Raw genomic sequence first — 18,569 nt, 5'->3', positions numbered from 1 at the left:
GCCGGGACTCGCGCGAGTCTGGGACACCCCTGCGTCCTCCACCCGACGACGCGGGGCCCGAGCCGCTGGCTTCCCACGCCTGCTCGGGCACCGCTGCTGCTCCGGAACGGCGCGGCGCGTCGGCCTTGCACGGTTCCACGGCCCGCACGGGCACGTGTGGAGCCCCACGCGGCGGGCGTTTCCAGGCAGCGCTGTGCCATCTGCCACATCCTTCCTCTCACCCCCGCCCCCCGCCTCACGCGCGGCTCGTGGCAGGGAGGGACCGACACAACGGCCCCACGGGGCAGGCAGCTGTGTCTCTCGCTCACGGCTCCGTGTTAGTGCTGGGGGACGTGCCTGGCCCGACGCAGGTGCACAGCGCGCCCCAGCGTGGGGGGAGCTTGTGTGTGTCCCGGGGGGACTGAGTGAGCCGCGCGAGCGTGTCCCAGGCCCATAAGAGGGGAGTTGGGAGTCGGTCCGGATCCAGAGGACCGTCTCCTGCCTGACGAGCGTCCCCCCCACTTCTGATCAGAAACAGAGCGAGTCCTTCACGGCTCTTCAGGCAGGAAGGTTGCATCACCATAGGGTCTCACCAGGCAGCGGTGTGGGCGGCGGTGGCCCCGCCAAGTCCGAGCTCCCTTGTGACCAGGGTTCCAAGTTGTAGGACAGAAAACACTCCCGAGACCAGCCCCGCTCGGTTTCAGGGGCCAGGCGCGGGGGTGCAGACCCCCGGTGTGGCCTTGTCCAACCAGCCTTTCTAAACTCGGGATTTTTCTGGCTTCAGATACTTTTTCCTAGACTCGTGTTTAAGGGAAACGAAAACCGGCCTTCGAACACCTCGTGAAACACTGTGTCTTCCTGTTCCATTCTGTGATTTAAGTCCCCGCAAAGACCCCAGTCCCCCAGAGATGACACAGCATCGACCTGACCTTGCGTTGTTCTCCGCAGCTGGAGAAGAAGCAGGCCCTCCCGCCGTTCCAGCCCCAGATCACCGACGAGTACGGTCTGGACAACTTCGACACCCAGTTCACCAGCGAGCCCGTGCAGCTGACCCCGGACGACGAGTAAGACCCGCGGGGGGCGGCACGGGCTCGGGGCTCCCTGCCAGCTGTCAGCCCCGTCCGGGTCGGTGGTGGGCCTGGGGGACGGGGCCGACACCCATCCCCGTGCCCTGCCTGTCCACACAGGGACGTCATCAAGAGGATCGACCAGTCGGAGTTTGAAGGTTTTGAGTACATCAACCCGTTACTGCTGTCCACCGAGGAGTCCGTGTGAGGCCGTCTTCTCCGCCACGGACACGTCTGTGAATGACCCCTTCACTCTACCCTTAACCACAGCGCATGCATGCCAGGCTGGGCGCGAGGCTCCAGGCGCGGCCAGGGAGGGACGCTTGCCGCAGAGACCGCGGACGGGGCGTCCAGCCGGCCCTCCTCGGAGCGGAACAGTCTTGCGTCCGGGCCTGCGCGGCCGGCTTCGAGCTGGAGGAATTTGCTTCTTGTGCCTGGGCCGCGGAGAAGCCGCGGTGACCGCGTCCGAGGGAGAAACTGCCCCACGATTCTGAAGGTGCACACTTTCCACGGAAACAGAACTGACCTGCTCCGCCAGGAGAGTTAGCCTGTGATGTCCTGAGGAATAAAATGTGCCCATGATGTCGCAGCCTCCTGGTGCCTTTTTTCTGTGTCGGCACCTGCCCCGCCTCGCGGGCAACACCCACGTGGGAGGCGCTGGAGCGGGTGGGGACTGGGGACGGGAGCCCGAGCGCCTGTGGGGGCAGCGCAGTGAAGAATTTACAAATCTGCGAGGTTTGCTAAGTCCCGGTAAGTTTGTGTCGTAAACACGTAGGTCACACGCGCGCGTCTCCGTCGTCAGGGCGCGCGTGGGCAGGTGGCGAAACCGGATCCCGGATTCTAGCGCGGCTCATCGAAGCCCCCGGAGACCAAAACAAGGGAGGAAATGGAAAACGAAATCCGCACAAAATATTTCTGCGAACGCTAAGCGGTGCCTACGTGACCTCTTGTATCGAGTCTTTGAAACAGTGTTTTTGTCGGTAACAACGATGCTCAGAGTCAGAAAATTTAAAAAGGTCTGTGTGTGAGTGCCCAGCCTTAGTAGTGCATCTGGAGACCCACGGACGTCCTGCCCATCCCTGAGGTCGTGCTTCCCGCGGCCAGTCGCCCACACAGGACACACGTGTCCCTGCTCGGGTGAACGCCTTACGGAAGGGGTTCTGAAGGAGAGAACGCCCCAGGGGCTCTCAAAGTCTCTACCCCATGAAGTGTGGCCGGAGGCGTGGGCAGCGTGGGAGGGCTCCTCCACCGCCCTCAGGACCCCACGGCCCCGCACACCCTCCGGCGGTCTCCGCCATGTGGCTGCTGGTTTGGGGCAGGAGGTTGTGGGACGGAAGGTGGAAATGAAGCGCTGCGTGTAGGGCACCGCCCCTGTCCTCCCCCGAGTCCGGCAAGGAGCTCTCACACTCAGGGTGGGACACCGAGAGGGTGCCTGCGGGACCCCCGACCCCAGGCCGCCCGAGGTCTCTGGACATCCCCCCCGCCCCCCGTTGCAGGGTAGCCTTCCTACAACACGGAGACGTGTCTCACCCAGCACTTCAACTACAGCCAAGAAAACTTGTCTCCAAAGACCGAAATGAGGGATCCCAGAGCAGATCAAGAGAGCCAACTTCTGGGTCTCCGGGGCTCCCGGGCGGTCAGTCGGGACTGGGGAGCAGAGCCCTGGGACGGGGGGGGTCACACGGGGAGGGAGAGCCGAGCCCCCTTCCTCCTGATGGGGTCATTTCGCTACACTGGGCACGGTGCCAGTGTCTGTCCCGGTAGAAGGGGGCCCCAGGTCTGCAGCGATGGACGGCGGCTCCCACACAGACATGTGCATGGGGTGGGGACTGGGGACGCTCGCAGCCGCCTGCTGTATAAGGAGGTGAAGGCCGCACCCCAGTGCGGGGAGCAGCAGCCCCGACATTCGCGAGTGGCCCAGGTGGTGGGGATGGTCCGCGGACGGAGACGCCGTGGCCGTGGCCCTGCGGTTGGCAGGTGCACCCGCCGCCAGTGGTCTTCCTTCCGCAGCCAGAGGTCGTGTCTGCTACTATGTCTACTGAAGACCAGGGAACGTGCACACTATTATTTCTTATAAAAGTAGGTGTTTCGGGCTTCTGGGTGGCTCAGTGGGTGAAGCCTCTGCCTTCGGCTCAGGTCATGGTCCCAGGGACCTGGGATCGAGCCCTGCATCTGGCTCTCTGCTCAGTGGGGAGCCTGCATCCTGCCTGCCTCTCTGCCTGCTGGTCGTCTCTGTGTCTGCCAAATAAATCAAAAAAATCTTAAAAAAAAAAAAAAAAAAAAAAGGAGGTGTTTCTCGGGAGCAGCAGTTTTGGAAGGTGTTTTTAAAAAACTGACTTTAGCGTTTCAGCTTTGTGTCAAAATTGCGGGGCATCTGCAGGGATTTCCCACGTTCCCTGCCCCACCGCCACCCTCCCCTCCTCGGGGCCACATGTGACAGACCACAGAGACCCGTCCTCATCCCTAGGGTGCCGGGTTCAAGTCTTGGGGTCGCAGTGCGGGTCTGGACGGGAAGACACGTGTCCGTAGTGCAGACCGCGCAGCGGAGCCTCGCCGCCTGGACGTGCCGTGTGCCTGCCCTCTCGTGACCACTGGTCTCCAGCTGTTTCTGGCTGTGCTGCTTCCAGAAGCCCCTACGGCGGGGGTCACGCAGCATGCGGTCTGCAGACTGGCACCCTGCCCTCGGTCACACGCAGTTTCCTCCACGGTCTCTGCTTGGCCGCTGACCTGCCCCCTACCGCCACCGCTCTGTGGCCGCCGTGGAGGCCACGCAAGCCCGGCTCTCCCACAGTCTGCGGCCGTCAGCACGGGAAGGAAAATGACCTCGACGCTCTTGTGGCCATCTTCCACTTGCCCTGGAAGCACAACCACCACCTGGCCGGTGCGGAATGTTCCGGCACGCTGGCCTGGACCCTCCCCTAAGTCCCCGCCTGCCCAACGGTGAGGGGTCTTGGGCCCAGGCGGCCAGCACCGCGGAACGAGCGGTTCACCCGGGGAGGCGAAGCGCGGGCGAGTGGGGCGGGCGACCCCGCCGTCCGGCCAGTTCCGCTCGACGGACTGGGCTCCTCCCGCCGGGCTGGGGTCCCTCCGCCACGCACCTCCGTCTGCTTCTGACGGCAGAAGAGCGCCTGCTTGGCGAGGCCAGAAACCGAAAGGAGCCCATGGGTCAGTCCCGACACACACACACACACGCCAGGAGTCCACACTTCTTAAAAAAAAAAAATTTTATTTATTTGACAAAGAGAGATCCCAAGTAGGCAGAGAGGCAGGCGGGGGGCGGGGGAGATGGCTCCCCGCCAAGTAGAGAGCCCGATGCGGGGCTCAATCCCAGGACCCTGAGATCAGGACCTGAGCCGAAGGCAGAGGCTTCACCCACTGAGCCACCCAGGCACCCCGAGTCCACACTTTTAATACGTGGCTTTCAAGGCGGAGGACATGGTTCTGGCCGAGGGCCTGGGCCTCTGCACGGGCTGGGCTGGCGGGAACGGCGGCTCACCACACCACGTCTTCTGCACTTTCCGCCAGGCACTGAGCAAGGTGGTGATCAACGTCCAGACTGTGAGAGGGAGGAGTCCGTCAGCCACGCGCAGGGAACGGATGACCACATGCCGCCTCACCAGGGCACCCGCCACTCCTGCCCTCCCCTGGTGTAACCACTACACGGAAGGTCAGCCAGAGGGAACCCCATGAGTCTCCATAGCCAGTCAGACACGGGGCAGGCGGGAGGTCCGGGGCGGCCACACCATCCGGAACAGGTCAAATGTCCCCATCAGGGGACACGTTCTCAAGGCTCACCCAGGTGCCCAAGTCTGAGGCTGGGGGGGAGGGGTGCCCTGTGTCTGCTTGGGCCTCCTGGGGCCTTTGGGAGCCCACTAGGCTTGACAACCTCACGGCTCCCAGCAAGCTGCTTGTCCTGAAGCCCGAAAGCCCACCTGGTGGCTCCCTGGTCAGGCCTCACGGTCGAGGGTGGCCCTTTCTCGGTCCCCAGCCTGCCCATGGCTGGGGCTCTGTAAGAGGGTCATGTCCTCACCTATAAAACCCACCCCACTTGGCACCCCAAAAAGGAAAAAAAAGAAAAGCACAAAGACTGGGGCCCCGGGAGCACGACCAGGGTCCATTCCGAGAGGCAGGGACAAGAGGTGGGGGGAAGGGGTGCTGCGGCTCAGGTCTGAGACTGTGTTTTCTTGACGTGCGGAGACCAAGCCCCCTTAGAGATGGGGTTCAGTGAACCTGGGCTGCCATCCTACAACTCTGGGGGCACTGAGGCCTCTCGGTGTCCAGTGGGGTGTGGGCAGGGTCTAGATTCGTGGCACAGAGCACCTTCCATCCCTGGTCTCATCTGACCCCATCGAGGAGGGCGGGCCAGGCAGGACCGTCTCCGGTGTGCTGAGAACCGTGGATGGGCGGCTTTTGTCTGTGCCCCCAAGTGGCAGAGCTGGGGTGCTCAGCAGGGCTGCCGGGGGACACCCTCCACAGAGAGGCCGAGCCCACCGGTGGTGACCAGCAATGCTCCTTGTGCCCACCCAGCCGCTGGCCTGCCCGCAGCCCCTTGGCCTCCTGCTACCCCGATGCTCCCAAAGGCCCTGCCTCCCTGTACCTCTCCGGGTTCGGCACCTCGCCCTCACAGCCTCTGCCCCACACCGGGCACGTGTCATGGTGGCCAGGGCCCCACCCGCACCCTACGGAGCGGACACCAGTCCTGCCCCCGCAGCTCTTCCCAGGTGGGCACCCTGGGTCTCTGCAGCTGGCAGAGCAGATACCCCCCTGTCGCTGTGGGTCCCACAGGACCCTCTGGGACACCTCTGTGCCGTGACCTCACAGGTGGTCTGCCCAGACGGCGTCTCCCTACCCGCAGACATGACCTTTCCTCTGCCCGTCTAGAACCATCCTGGTCAGCTGGCCACGTTCACTGGCCAGAGTGGAAGGGCCTGTCCCTGGAGCATCACTGCAGACAGCATGGGTCACACCACCGCCTCTTCCCCCGCTGCTCTGGGCGCCTGTGCCCCTTCCGGTGGCCACTAGCTGCCCCTTCAGAATCCAGGGCTGGTCCGCGCACTCCCAAGTAGCTGGGCCGCTGCGTGCCCCCCTCAAGGCTGCCACAAGAGTCTAAGGGGTGAACAGGTCATCTTGTCTGCAGTTTCCAGGCGGCCTCCCTCGGTCGGGAGTGGGGGAGTTGCCCTCTGGGACCCTCCAGACCTCCCCCTACTGAGAGAACTTGGTCTTGGCAGCCTCCCACCACAGCTTGCCCCGAGACAGGCCCGCCTCACCGTCGCACGGAAGCCCGGTGTGCGGACAGCCGGCGCGGCCGCAGGACAGGAGACCGGCCCGAGAGCCTCTCCTGACGGGACCGGACGGCGGCCCGCGGGGGCTCGGCGCCAGTACGATGCCAGGCGCTCCTCGCACACACGGGACGTGACTCAGCTTCTGGCTTCCCCAGCCCCATGTCAAGTGGCCCGTGGGGGTCTGTCTCCCCAACCGCCCCCGTGGCTTGCAGGCATCAGGGAGCCCACAGAAGCCGTGACCGCAGCAGCAAGCAGCTCTCCAGGGCGCGGGGTCTCACACCCCAGCGCGTCCACTGTGTAACCTCGCCTCACATCGCAGAAAAACCGACCTGAGTGACCTGAACACACTGCCTTGAGGCAAACGGTGGGCGCGTCCCACAGCACCGTGTCCCCAAAGCACACGTGCCACCAGAAGCCGTCAGGTCACCAGTCGCCCCCATGGCCCATCAGAAGGGCTGAGCGCGGCTTCAGCCTCTGGCTCGCACGTGTCCCATGCGGGGCGCCCGGCTGGCTCAGTCGTAGAGTATGTGACTCTGGACCCCAGGGTCATGAGTTCAAGGCCCAGCTTGGGTATAGAGTTTATTTAAAAACATTTTTTTAGGGCGCCTGGGTGGCTCAGTGGGTTAAGCCGCTGCCTTCGGCTCAGGTCATGATCTCAAGAGTCCTGGGATAGAGTTCCACATCGGGCTCTCTGCTCAACGGGGAGCCTGTTTCCTCCTCTCTCTCTGCCTGCCTCTGCCTACTTGTGATCTCTGTCTGTCAAATAAATTAAAAAAATCTTTAAAAAAAAAAACAAAACATTTTTTTAGAGGCGCTTAGTCTAAGCATCTACCTTCGGGTCAGGTCATGATCCCGGGGTCCTGGGACTAAGCCCCGACTCAGGCTCCCCGCTCAGTGGGGAGCCTGCTTCTCCCTCTCCCACTCCCCCTGCTTGTGTTCCCTCTCTTGGTGTCTCTAGTAAATAAATAAAATATTTTAAAAATAAATTTTTTAAGGGTGCCTGGGTGGCTCAGTGGGTTAAAGCCTCTGCCTTTGGCTCAAGTCAGATCCCAGGCTCCTGGGATCGAGTCCCGCATCAGGCTCTCTGCTCCATGGAGAGCCTGCTTCCTCCTCTCTCTCTACCTGCCTCTCTGCCTGCTCGTGATCTGTCAAATAAATGAATAAAATGTTTTTTAAAAATAAAATAAGTTTTTTAAAAATAAAGGATAATATATATCAAAAAAGTCCCAAGAATCACTAAAAACTGTCACTTTTCTAGGGAAAGTCACAAGCTGGTAGGACAGCTTAGTTACCCGGCGCACCTGCTAGGTGGGACCCGCCCGGAGCCCAGGCAGTCTCCTTGCCCCAGGGTCCTGAGCATCCCACCGAGGGCCAGACCTTTGTTTGCAAGGACCCGTGTCCCCTCAGTCTCCCCAGTCACTGCGAGGACCAGAGGGGTGTGTGGCCCCAGCACCCACTCCCCTGCAGCCACGTGGAAGAACATGCTACAAGTGGATCCCGACAGGCCACAGCCTGGAACCACGGCACCAACACCGACTTCGGAAAACAATGAGGCACGCTGCCAAGCCTTAACCGAACTGCTTATAAAACTCAAAACGGGAACTTTGTTCTCTCTGAGGTCTCTGTCGTCGGGAGTCTCTTTTTGCACCGAGCAGAAATGCCAGCATTCCCAAGACAAGCCCCATCCAGAAGAGGAGAAAAGGGGGGCACCTTGAGAGCTTCTGCCAAGAAAACGAATTTCCCTCTAGAGCCTGCTGTGCCATCCTCTGGCCCCGGGGTTCGTGGACTTGCGGTGAAGCAGAAAGGCCACTGCTTTTAAAGAGTGTTCTTGGGCGCCTGGGTGGCTCAGTGGGTTAAGCCGCTGCCTTCGGCTCGGGTCATGATCTCAGGGTCCTGGGATCGAGGCCCGCATCGGGCTCTCTGCTCAGCAGGGAGCCCGCTTCCCTCTCTCTCTCTCTGCCTGCCTCTCTACTTGCTTGTGATCTCTGTCAAATAAATAAATAAAATCTTAAAAAAAAAAAAAAAAAAAAGAGTGTTCTCGGCATTCTCAGAACTGGCCAGCGGGACTCGCAATTCACACCCATCCCAAAACACGAGTACGCGCAGGGGGCAGTGCAGGGAGCTGCTGGGCCTGGAAACGTTTTGCAGATATCCTGGTGCTCCCGTGGGCCACTGAGCCACGTCCTCCAGGCCCGGCCTGTGGCTCCGCCTGCTGGGGCTCCGCCCACACGCCGTCCCAGTCCAGGACAGCCACCGTCTCCCCCAAACCAGCCCGCTCCCGCCTGTGCTGTATGGGCATAAGGAGGAAAGCACGGGGGTACTGGGCTCACCCCAACACCGGGCTTTCAAAGCCGGCCCCGGTAACAGCAGTGCAGGCTGGAGGAGCCGACACGCACCAGAACTGGACGTCCCATGTCCGGTAACAGCAGCACTAAAGACCTGCGTGAGCACGCTGTGTGCTTTTCCAAGCCACGGCTTTGACGGCGTCTGCTTTGCCATCAGCGGGGTCGCCCTCCCCGTCCGGGATGGTGTTTGCTTCCGGACAACCAGGGAAGCGGCCTGTGACCTGCACGCCACCTCCCAGCCACAGGACATTTGCAGCTGGCCCACTTACCGAAAACTGCCGTCCGCGGCTACACCCGCACTCGTGACCCCCACACCGGCGTCCCTAGCTGTGTGACACGTGGCCCACGAGCTGGGCACTCTGGGTTTAACAGCTCGGCAACACCGACTCCACTCCCCTCACTTAGAAAAAGATATGAAGAGGGACTCCTGGGCTGCTCGGTCACTTAAGAGCTGGACTCTTGGCTTTGGCTCAGGTCATGATCGGGCCCCACGCTCAGCAGCGGGCCTGTCTGGTCCCTCTCCCTCCGACCCCCTCCCCAACCGTGCGCACTCCCTCTGTAAAATAAATGCATCTTTAAAAAAAAAAAAAACAACAACATAAAGACATACAATGAGTTCTTGAGGTAAAACATCATCTCGGGACACACAAAGTCCTCATTTTTGTAAAACCCACCCCCTATGAAAATTCAGGTGGGACGCTTTACACAGGGAACTGCTTGGTGACCTGAAGCCCCAGAGGGGCCCTGGAGACGGCCTCAGCCTGGGGATGGCCGCCATCACCAGGGTCCCTGAGACTCAGAGGTGGGGCTCCCTGCCCCGCTGCTGCAGGGGCGGCTCCGGGGAGACTGCAGCCTGGCCCCGGGGCTCCCAGGGACAAGCGAGAGGGGGACCGGCAGACCCGTACACCCGCGCCGGCTGGCGAACGGGTCAGTGGCTGCGCTCCGCCGGCTGCGCAGGCCAAGTACGGCGCTGCGGTCAGAGGAGGGAACCGAGGTCCGGGCGCACTCACCCGGGGGCGAAGTCGGCCTGGCACATGGGGCAGCTCCGCAGGGTCGGCACGGCCTCCCACAGCTGCTCCCGGGCGCCGGGGGTCCCGCGGGGCTCCGGCGCGGGGCGTCGCTGCGGGGACCGGGCCGGGGACCCCGAGCGTCCCCGGGCCCCAAGGAGCACGCGGGAGGATCGTCCTGGGTCCCCGCCTCCCCTCGGGGCCGGCGGGAAGGGCGTCCAGGGAAAGGTGCGGCCTCCCACGGTGAACACCTCGGGGGCCGCGCTGCGCTCCGGGCCGCCGCCGGGCTCCTGCCGAACCGGGTCGTCGGGCCGCGTCACCGGCGCCTCCCCGGCCAGGGCCCCGCCCCCTCCCACGCCCCGCGGGCCCCCGCCACGCACCGGGCCGGGGAAGGCGGGCAGCGGCGGCAGCTCTCCGTCGGGGCTCAGATCCGCGCTCGCGGCGCGCAGCAGCTCCGTCCACGGCCGCGCGCGCTCGCCGCCGTCCCCCGGGAGGGGCCCCCCGCGGCCGCTGCGGGAGCGCGGAGCAGTCAGCGGGGCCCCGGCGGGGGAGAGGGGTTGGGGGGGACAAGCCCGAGGGGGCGGGCGGGGGGCGCGGAACCGAGTCGGGTTCCGGGAAACACGTGGGTGCGCGGCCCTGGGCCCCAGTGCGGCCGGGGGACGCGGGCCTCCTCTCCCGCCCCCGCCCGGCCCCGCCCCACCCCTCTCTCCCCGCGGCCTCCGGCCTCACCCGGCCCCCGAGGACGGCCTCCGGCGACGCAGCCCGGGCCGCGGCCTCCGCGCCACCTCCATCCGCCCCGAGCCGCGCGTCCGGCGGAAGTGAGAGGCCCGCGGCGGACCCCGCCCCGCCCCCCGCACGGACCCCGCCCCGGCACAGGATCCCCCCCCTCACCCCGCCCCCCACCAGGGACCCCGCCCCCCGCACAGCCTTTCCCCCCGCCCCGCCCCCCGACGGGGACCCCGCCCCCCGCACTGACCCCGCCCCGGCACAGGACACCCCACCCCCACCCCGCCCCCGGCACAGACTGTTCCCCCTCCCGCCCCGCCCCGCCCCTCGTCGGGACCCCGCCCCCCGCCCTCCGCGCCAACCTCCCGTCCGAAGTACGCCGTGGACCTGGACCCGCCCCCTCCCCGCGCGCCCCGCCCCCTCCCGTGTCAGCGCTGGACACCGCCCCTGGACCCCCACCCCACAGCGCAGCGCGCTCCTCGGACCCTGAGGCGGCCTCCCCTTTGGGACGCTGTCGGACGCGGTCGGAGGGGACGCTGACCTCCGCCTTGGAGGGGACGGAGGCCGCCGTTCCTTCCTGCACCGGAGGTGGGACTGAGGTCGGGAAGGCCGGGAGGCCCCGAGGGGCTGACTTCCAGCTGAGACAGACTTGCGGGGCGGGGCGGGGGGGGCCCGTCTCCTGCCGTGGTCTGGAGGCTTGGGGTCCGCAGAGTCTTGGGAGGAGGAGCTGGGCGTGGGGTCAGCTCGGGGACCCCTTCCCCTTGTGCCCGGGCAGCTCCCCTCAGCTGGAGCCCACCTGCCCCGCGGCTCCGCCGCCTCCGCGGCACCGCCCAGCTCCGGGCTTCGGTTTCCCGCTCCGTCCGAGGGGGCTCGGCCTGTCCATCTCAGGACCGTTGTTTCCCTCTAACGCGAGGAACTTGGTTCTCGGAGTTAAGAAGAGAAGAGAGCCACCGAGTTCCGTGTGGCCCGCCACGGCCGGCGTCCGGGGCCAGGGGCCGGGTGGCGGGGGTCCTCCGGGCTCAGGGCCGGGAGGGGATTCCCTGAGACTCGGGGCCCAGGTGCTCGGTCCGGCCACCACTCGAGCCACCACGTGGTGGCAGCAGCCGCCCAGGGCACTCTCGGCTGCTTCTGCTCCTGCAGAGCCCTGCCCGGTGGGCCCCAAGGTGACCCCCACCCTCACCAGGGCTGCCCTGTGCAGGGAGCTGGGTGGCAGGGACTCCCCTCCATAGACAAGCAGATGTCGCTGGCGGTGCTGGGACCCCTCGGCTCTCCCTAATCCCAGCAGCTTTGGGGATCTGCACCCTCTTCCTCAGGGGCTCCCACAGCACTGATCCAACCCCCTCACCTTCGCCCCTCGGCAAGCCACTGTCCTGCCCTCCTCCAGTCCCAGGCCTTGGGCACCCCCTCACTGCACACTCCAGTCCAAGGGCCCCCCCGTCCCTGAGTCAGCATTGTTCTCAGTGGCGCTGAGGTCACCCTGCATCCAGTGGCCAGTGCAGACCTCGACAATGGGGATGAGGTCGTTCACCAAACACTCCCTGAATATCTCCCTCCGTCAAGGATTGTTCTAGATCCCGGAGGCCTCCAGTGGACGGAGACCTTGGTCGTGACCAACCGGAAACAGACCCCATGTGCATAAACGAGCAGAGTCACCACGCGGGGTGGTCCCGGGAGCCCCCGAAGGAGGTGGCCTGCAGCCGGGCCTGCTCCCAGGAAAGGGCACCCCAGATGTGAGGGCTCCCGGGTGGGGCTCAGTGAGGGTGTCTGGCAGATCCAGGACCACCAAACAGCTTGTGTCAGCAGCTCCCTGACATGGGCCCGTGGCCTGGCTGCAGCTTCCGCAGCTTCAAAGCCTTAGCCAGGTGCCCACGGGGATGCTCAGAGGGAGGAAGGCATAGCCGGGCCTCATAGCGCGCACTCAGCTCCCGGCCCATGCTGGGAAGGTGCGTGGGGACGTTGGTGCGAGCAGCTACTGCTCCTGAAGACGGACACTGGGGTCTTCAGAGTCCCAGCCACTCCTGCCCCTTCCTGTCCCCTTCTCTACAGGCCTCACACGGCCCCACTACCCGACTGAGAAGGGCAGAGCAAGGCATTGGCATGGAGGGGTCTCGGATGGGCCACAGTCGAGGACCTGGGCCTGAAAGCAGGTGCCCCAAGTCAGGGCTGGCCTGAAGGAGCCTGGCTGCAGCCTACGGCACGGTGGGGCGGCGGGGGGGGGGGATGCTCCTTGCCCTGAGCCAGCCTGGGGGTCCTCGTTTGCCCTTGACAGCCAAGGGCGAAGCTGGGACCCCCAGGCCAGGCCTGCACTTACTGGCAGAACAAAGGCCCTCAGGGCCTGGTCTTCTGGGGGCAGCCGCGCCAGAGCCCTGCGTACAAGCTGTCCTCCTGGGGGGCTTCTTCTCTCTGGTTTCATCCAGCTGCTGGGGATTAGCTCCCCTGTCAGAGACGGACCCAGGGCCTGGGGCGCTTCCACGGAGCACGGTGCTAGGGGAAGCGCCACCCCCCAACCCCGCTGCTCACCGCCCCGCCCCCGCCCTGGGGCCTTCTGGAGCAGAGCAGAGTGTGGATGACAGGACAGACCCACCTTGCTGCAGCTGTCCCCGCGTCACTGGCAAGACGCTGGAGGCTGACCAGTTAGTTGAGCGGGCTGGAAAGGCCGGGCCTGCCGCCGGGACAGGTGCTGAGTCGGGCTTCCCTGGAGATTAACTTCGGATTGGGACTGCGGCTGAGCCCAAATTCCTGTTTGCAACCACCATTTCACCCAGGCCCCACGGGGCAGAGCAGCAAGTGATCCAGGAGCCGGGGGGCCTGCCCTGCAGCCCCGTGCAGCCCACTCTCCACTCCCCTGGGTTTGTCCACGGGAACGGGAGGAATCTGTGGGTGATGACCTAGACCCTGCCCCCCGCCCAGGTGCCTGTCCCAGGACTGGACGTGTGTGGCCAGCTGGTCAGGGGCCTGTCCCAGCCCAGTACCTTGCACCCAAGGAGCAAATGTCTCGGCTCCCAGTGCTCTCAGAGCCAAGGCGAGAAAGGGGTGTTGGCTCCTTTGGCCAGTGCTAGCCCCAGGAGCCCAGCAGGTGCCCGCCAGCCACCTCTGCTTCCTAGCAGGGCTTGAGCCAGGAAAGACCGATTAGCCTGATCCTGGCCTGGAGACAGCTGCAGTGGACTGAGCCCCATTTAGCGTCTCCGCACCCTCCTTGGGACTAGGGGGACCTGGGTCAACCATCAGGCCACTGTGCAGACGGGGTCAAGATGGCGAGGATGGACAGACGGGGACTGAAGCTGCAGGCGTGACCTGGGAAGCCCTGGAGAGCAGGGTGGCCTTCCAACTTCCAGGTGAGACCGGCAGCAGGCCGTGTGTGTGCTTAGGGCGGGGGGCAGGGCTGCCACCGCCGGGCTGTGTGGCCCTCAGGGTGGCCCAGCTGCACCTGCTCGCCGGGTGAGGCCAGCCTCAAACGCTGGGCTGCCTCCTCCCTGAGCCAAGCCTTTGGACGAGTCTAGCTGGCGGACGACACTGGGCCGCAACTGCCGGCCGCGGTATGCCAGGCAGCAGCATTCGAGGGGTGTGGAGGGCCAGGCAGACAGGCCTGGAAACGGTTGCCTGGGAAATGTGGCAGGACCCATGGGGCAGTGGGGTGGGGGTGTGGGGCCCACTCACCGGTTCGGGAACCAGAGGCGCGCAGCTTCCTCAAGGCACCGCCTCGTCACGGGGGGTGGGCATCTGCGGCCGAGCCCCACCGGAGCTCACTGGGCTCAAGTCCTGGGCTGGCACAGCCTCCAGCTGCCACCCCAAGAGCCCCACAGCCAAGGAACAGCTGGAGAGTTGGCCCAGGAGGGATGGCGGCCCTGTCTGCACGCCCCATCCTGGCCACTGCCTCTCTCCCGACAGCCCCCCCCACCCAGTGGTCCTCTCAGAGCTGGCCGCGAGATCCCCATCTGCCCCACCATCCACACCCTTCTCGGCTGCTGCCCTCTGCCCAGTCACACTGGTCCTTTCTCGGTCCTGGTCGAAGTCTGCAGCTCAGGCTTCTGCCCTCACTGTGGCCTGCAGGTGGTAGATCCTGCTGGCCCTGGGGCTCTGCTCTGGTGTCCCCTCCACCGAGAAGCCCTCCTGGCCCAGCCAAAGCTCCTCCACGAGGCCTCCGTCCACGTGGTGGGTGCTCCTGGGTTTTCCTGCCCCACGAGTGGGAACTGGAGGTTGGGGGTGCAGTGTGCCTTCCCAGGATGGGGAGCCCACACTCTACACCCAGGGCATCCCCAGAAACTCAGGGGACCCATGCAGAGGGACCCAGATTGAAGTAGCCAGCCAGTCCTGAGGGTGACCCGGGCTGGAGGGAGTGAAAGTCAAGCAGAGACCAAGCTTTGGGGATATTGGGGGTTAAACAGCGTTGAACGAAATTCCGTGTCTGCTGGGAACCTGTGAGTGTGGCCCAGTTAGGAAGCCAGGTTTTTGCAGACGGAGTCTGGTTGCGATGAGGCAGCGCTGGGTTAGGTGGGCCTGTGATCCGGTCGGACTGGTGTCCTGGTAAGAAGAGGGGAGCTTGCACACACAGCCACGAAAACACAGAGGCCGGGCCGGAGCCCTGCAGCCAGCCGGGAGCCCGGAAAGCCTGAGGGGTCCAGGAAGACCCTCCCGGGGCCTTCCAAGGGAGCCCCGCCCCTCCCGCACCCTCGGTCCAAACCGAGACTTGTGGCCTCTGGATAGGTCCTGTGGTATCAGGCTGCCAGTTCCGGGCCCTCGTGCCACAGGCCCGGGATGCTCTTCTGGCTGCCAGCACCAAGGACAGTCTGGGCAGCTGGGGGCAGCTGGGCAGCCCGAACCCCCCCTCTCCCATTCCCCTCTCCCTGGGTCCTGCCAACCACCCCGCAGAGCAGAGCCAGCTCAGCTTCCAACCCACGTGTTTCCTGGGAAGGGCCCAGGACGGGCCATCCGGGGCCGGAGCTCTCCCGGAGAGCCTGGCTTCGGCTCTAAGGGGAGCGGCTCTCCCCATCGGCTGCCTGCTGCCGGCGGACCTGCCCGTGGGGGCCACGACTTCCTGAGACGCCAGGCCCCAGACCAGACCCACGGCCGCCAGGAGCCCGGGCTGTGTCCCCCCATGTCCGTGTGGGAGAGCGGGGACCTGGGAAGCTCCCAGCTCCTTGCCTGGAGGTGTGCTTGGGCTGCCTGCAACCCTGGTGGGGCCCCCAGCGCAGGGGCGCGTCCCTCTGGGAGGAGCTCCTGAGCCCTGGCCTGGCCTCCTCACGCGCCCTGCTCCTCCCCTTCCCTCCCCCCGGCCCCTCCCCCGGCCCCTCCCCCTCCCGCCTCCCCTCACCCCCTCTTCTCCTCTCCCCCGGTCTCCCTCCCCCCCACTTCTGTGCTTGTCCTCCCCTCCTTCCTGTCTTCCCGAACCCAGGCCGTCCTGCTCTACCCGCCTCTCTGGAAGGGCACAGAGGCCTGGGCCCTGTGTGACACAGAGGCTGGGGCAGGGGTCATTGGATGGCATTTGACCTCCCTGGCAATAACAGGTAGAGGTCTTGGGGGACAGGGGTGGGGGGCACAGGCCGGGAGAGCAGCTTCTGTCTTACCCCACCCCCAGGAGTTATGGACCTAAAGTCATTTCACCACCTGAGTCTTACTGGGGCCCTTCGGCCAACCAGAGGGAGGCAACCTGGCCCCCCGAGGATCCCGCCGGAGGCCCGCAGGAGATGTGTGGCCAGTGGGAGCCCAAGCCGGGGGTCAGCACCCAGGCAGGCAGCCACCCCAAGCCCCCTTGGGCCGCCGAGCTGGGCCTGCCCTCCATCCTGCGGCCAGTCATCCCCTCCCCACCCCCTCCCTCCGGCCCCGAAGTCACGGATGCGTGGCAGAGGGGTCCTGGCCAGAGCAGCAGCCCAGGGAGCCAGCCAGCCCCTCAGTCCGAGGCAGCTTCAGGCCCATCCGGCCACTCCAGGGAGGAGGTTGGGGGTGGATACGGGTGCGAAGAATGTGGGGTGGGGACAGAGGGAGAAGGGCCCTGCCGTCTGGGACACCCGACACGTGTGGGCTAGTTCTGGGGCACATCGGGGGCAGCCGCTCCACGGAGTCCACGGAGTCCTGCCCCCACCCCCCAGTCAGAGCTGGAAGGACCGAGGGAACCACGGAGGCCCCTCCAGGCAGCCCCTCTCCTCCTCTGAGGCCTCCCCCTTTTCCCACAGGGAATGCTGGCTTCTGTCTCCCTGACTCCGCTCACCCACAGCCGGGCTCAGGTCCCTGCTGTTGGTCATCCCGCCTGGGCCCGGGCAGCTGAGTCGGGGGTCCCAGCCACCGCCACACATGGGTTGCCCTCAGGGGGCAGGCTTGGCCCCTCACAGTCCACCCCTTCAGGGAGGGGATGGTGGGCAGCTGGGGTCTGAGCGGCCCCTGGCTTCCCAGTGGTGGGGCTGGTGGCCCCACGCCCTGCCTGGAGTGGAGGTGGGGACAGTTCCTGCTTTCTCAGAGCCCTGCCTGGTGGTGGATCAGAGCCCGGGGCAGGGAAGAGCTGCTGGGCCCCTCCTCTGCGAGCTGCTTCCCCTCCCCCCTCCCCAGACCCTGCCCTGTGAGCAGCTGCACCAAGGGGCCCAGGTCCTCAGGCCACGCTCACATCGGGGCCCAGCCCATTTGCCCACATCCAGTCCCGCAATGGAGGTGCTACTGTTCCACCCCATTTACAGACAGGCCTGCTGGGGCCCGGAGCCCTCTGTCCCTGTGTCCCGGACCGTGAGACCATGAGCACAGAGCTGGCACTTGAACCCAGCCCTCCCCCACGGCCGCCCAAGCTCCAGGTCTTGCTGGCTCCGTGGCAGCCCGGGGCCTTGCATAGGAGGGACTGAGGGCACAGCATCAAGCGAAGTGTGGGGTGCTGTGGGTACTCAGGAGACCCAGCCCGAGGCTGGGCAGACCACAAGGCTCATTCCTCCTGTTTGGGGACTCCTGAGCCTCGGAGGTCCCCCTGTGAACCCCCCAGACCCTTATGGAATGACTGTCCCACCCAGGCTCTGCGCCCAGACCAGGCTGCCCCGCCCCGTCTGCCGAGGTCAACCTCCTGAGGCTGACTCCCAGCAACCCCAGCTGTCCGGAGCCCACTGACTCGCAGCCCACAAACATGACCTGACCCTCCCGCACCCCCAGCCCTGGGCGCAGCAGGACTGCCTCTTGCAGGCCTGTCCTGGCTCAGGCTGCCGTCTGCAACCGAAGAAGACCCTGAACTAATTCAGGCTCCCCACAATCTCTCTCTTGAGGGGCTGTCCCCCGCCGGGAGGCACACTGGGACAGTCAGTGCCCCTCAGGGAGCAGCTTCTCTTCTCCACCACGGGAGAGCACCTGGCTTTGGGGGATGGGCGGAACAAAGAAAGAGCCACCAACCCAAGTGGACAGGGAGGGTGCCGCCGAGATCCTGGTCTGCCGGGGCTCCCGGCCATAGGACCCCCATGGGGACAAAGAGAGGCCCTGGAGTCCTGTCGCTGCCCAGCAGTCCTCCCTGAGGGCCACACACTGGGGGGGGGGGGGCTTGTGCCCCACAGAAATGTCTTTCTCACGTGGTGGAGCCTGGAAGTCTGAGAGCAGGCGGCTGGCAGGGTCGGCTTCTGGTGAGGACCCTTTCCTGGGTGACAGGAGACCGACTTCTTGCTGTGTCCTCACGTGGAGGAAGGGGCGGGGGAGCTCTCCGGGGTCCCTTCTGTAAGGGCTCTAGTCCCGCCTTAGAACCTACTCACCACCCGCAGGCCTCCCTTCCCCAGCTGGAGGCTAGGCTCCGACGTAGAAATCTGGGGGGACGTGCACACGCAGACCGACTTGGCCCCGGCGTGGCCCCCAGGTGCGTGGCCCCCAGGTGCGTGGCCGGCTGCTACCGAAGGCGGGAGCGGGCCCTAGGTGCAGGCTTCGACACGCAGTCACACGCACGTCGTGGAGGGAACGTCATTCCGTCCAGCTCACAAGACAGGCCGCACACCCGGAGTTCAAGGAGAAAGTTGAGGTTTGTCTAGTGCAAGGACAGGGTCTGGGGGAAAGGGCTCCCTTCAAGCGTCTTCCCTCAACGCGTGTGACTCCGTGAGGGCGGGTCCCCGCTCTGCCTGGTCCTGGGGGCCCACCCAGCAGGGCCAGGCCCCCCAGGGGAGAGCCAATCAGCAAAAACTCTGGAGTTGGGGAGGGGTGCATCTTCCTCTGGGGAAA

The 18,569-nt window shown here is 65.3% G+C and overlaps 2 protein-coding genes across 5 annotated transcripts in view; one reads left to right on the top strand and one right to left on the bottom strand.

The window, feature by feature from the left end:
- PRKCZ (protein kinase C zeta) overlaps positions 1-1,635 on the top strand; it is a 92,779-nt gene extending 91,144 nt beyond the window's left edge. For all 4 annotated transcript variants that reach the window (XM_032361024.1, XM_032361026.1, XM_032361025.1 and 1 more), the window contains 2 exons: positions 928-1,043; positions 1,167-1,635. In XM_032361024.1, the coding sequence (XP_032216915.1) occupies positions 928-1,043; positions 1,167-1,254 (204 nt within the window). In that variant the 3' untranslated portion in view covers positions 1,255-1,635. The remainder of the gene's footprint in view (positions 1-927; positions 1,044-1,166) is intronic.
- Positions 1,636-4,371: 2,736 nt separating this feature from the next.
- FAAP20 (FA core complex associated protein 20) lies at positions 4,372-10,518 on the bottom strand. Its single transcript, XM_032361028.1, has 4 exons — positions 10,410-10,518; positions 10,061-10,190; positions 9,684-9,970; positions 4,372-4,602 (listed from the first exon to the last, which is right to left on the bottom strand). Exons 1-4 carry the CDS (start codon positions 10,469-10,471, stop codon positions 4,539-4,541), a joined length of 543 nt encoding a protein of 180 aa, XP_032216919.1. The 5' UTR covers positions 10,472-10,518; the 3' UTR covers positions 4,372-4,538.
- Positions 10,519-18,569: the final 8,051 nt, after the last annotated feature.

Source organism: Mustela erminea, chromosome 10 (genome assembly GCF_009829155.1).
Source record: "Mustela erminea isolate mMusErm1 chromosome 10, mMusErm1.Pri, whole genome shotgun sequence".
In the NCBI taxonomy this organism is placed as follows: Eukaryota; Metazoa; Chordata; class Mammalia; order Carnivora; family Mustelidae; genus Mustela; species Mustela erminea.
This window is presented reverse-complemented; position numbering and strand designations above follow the sequence as displayed.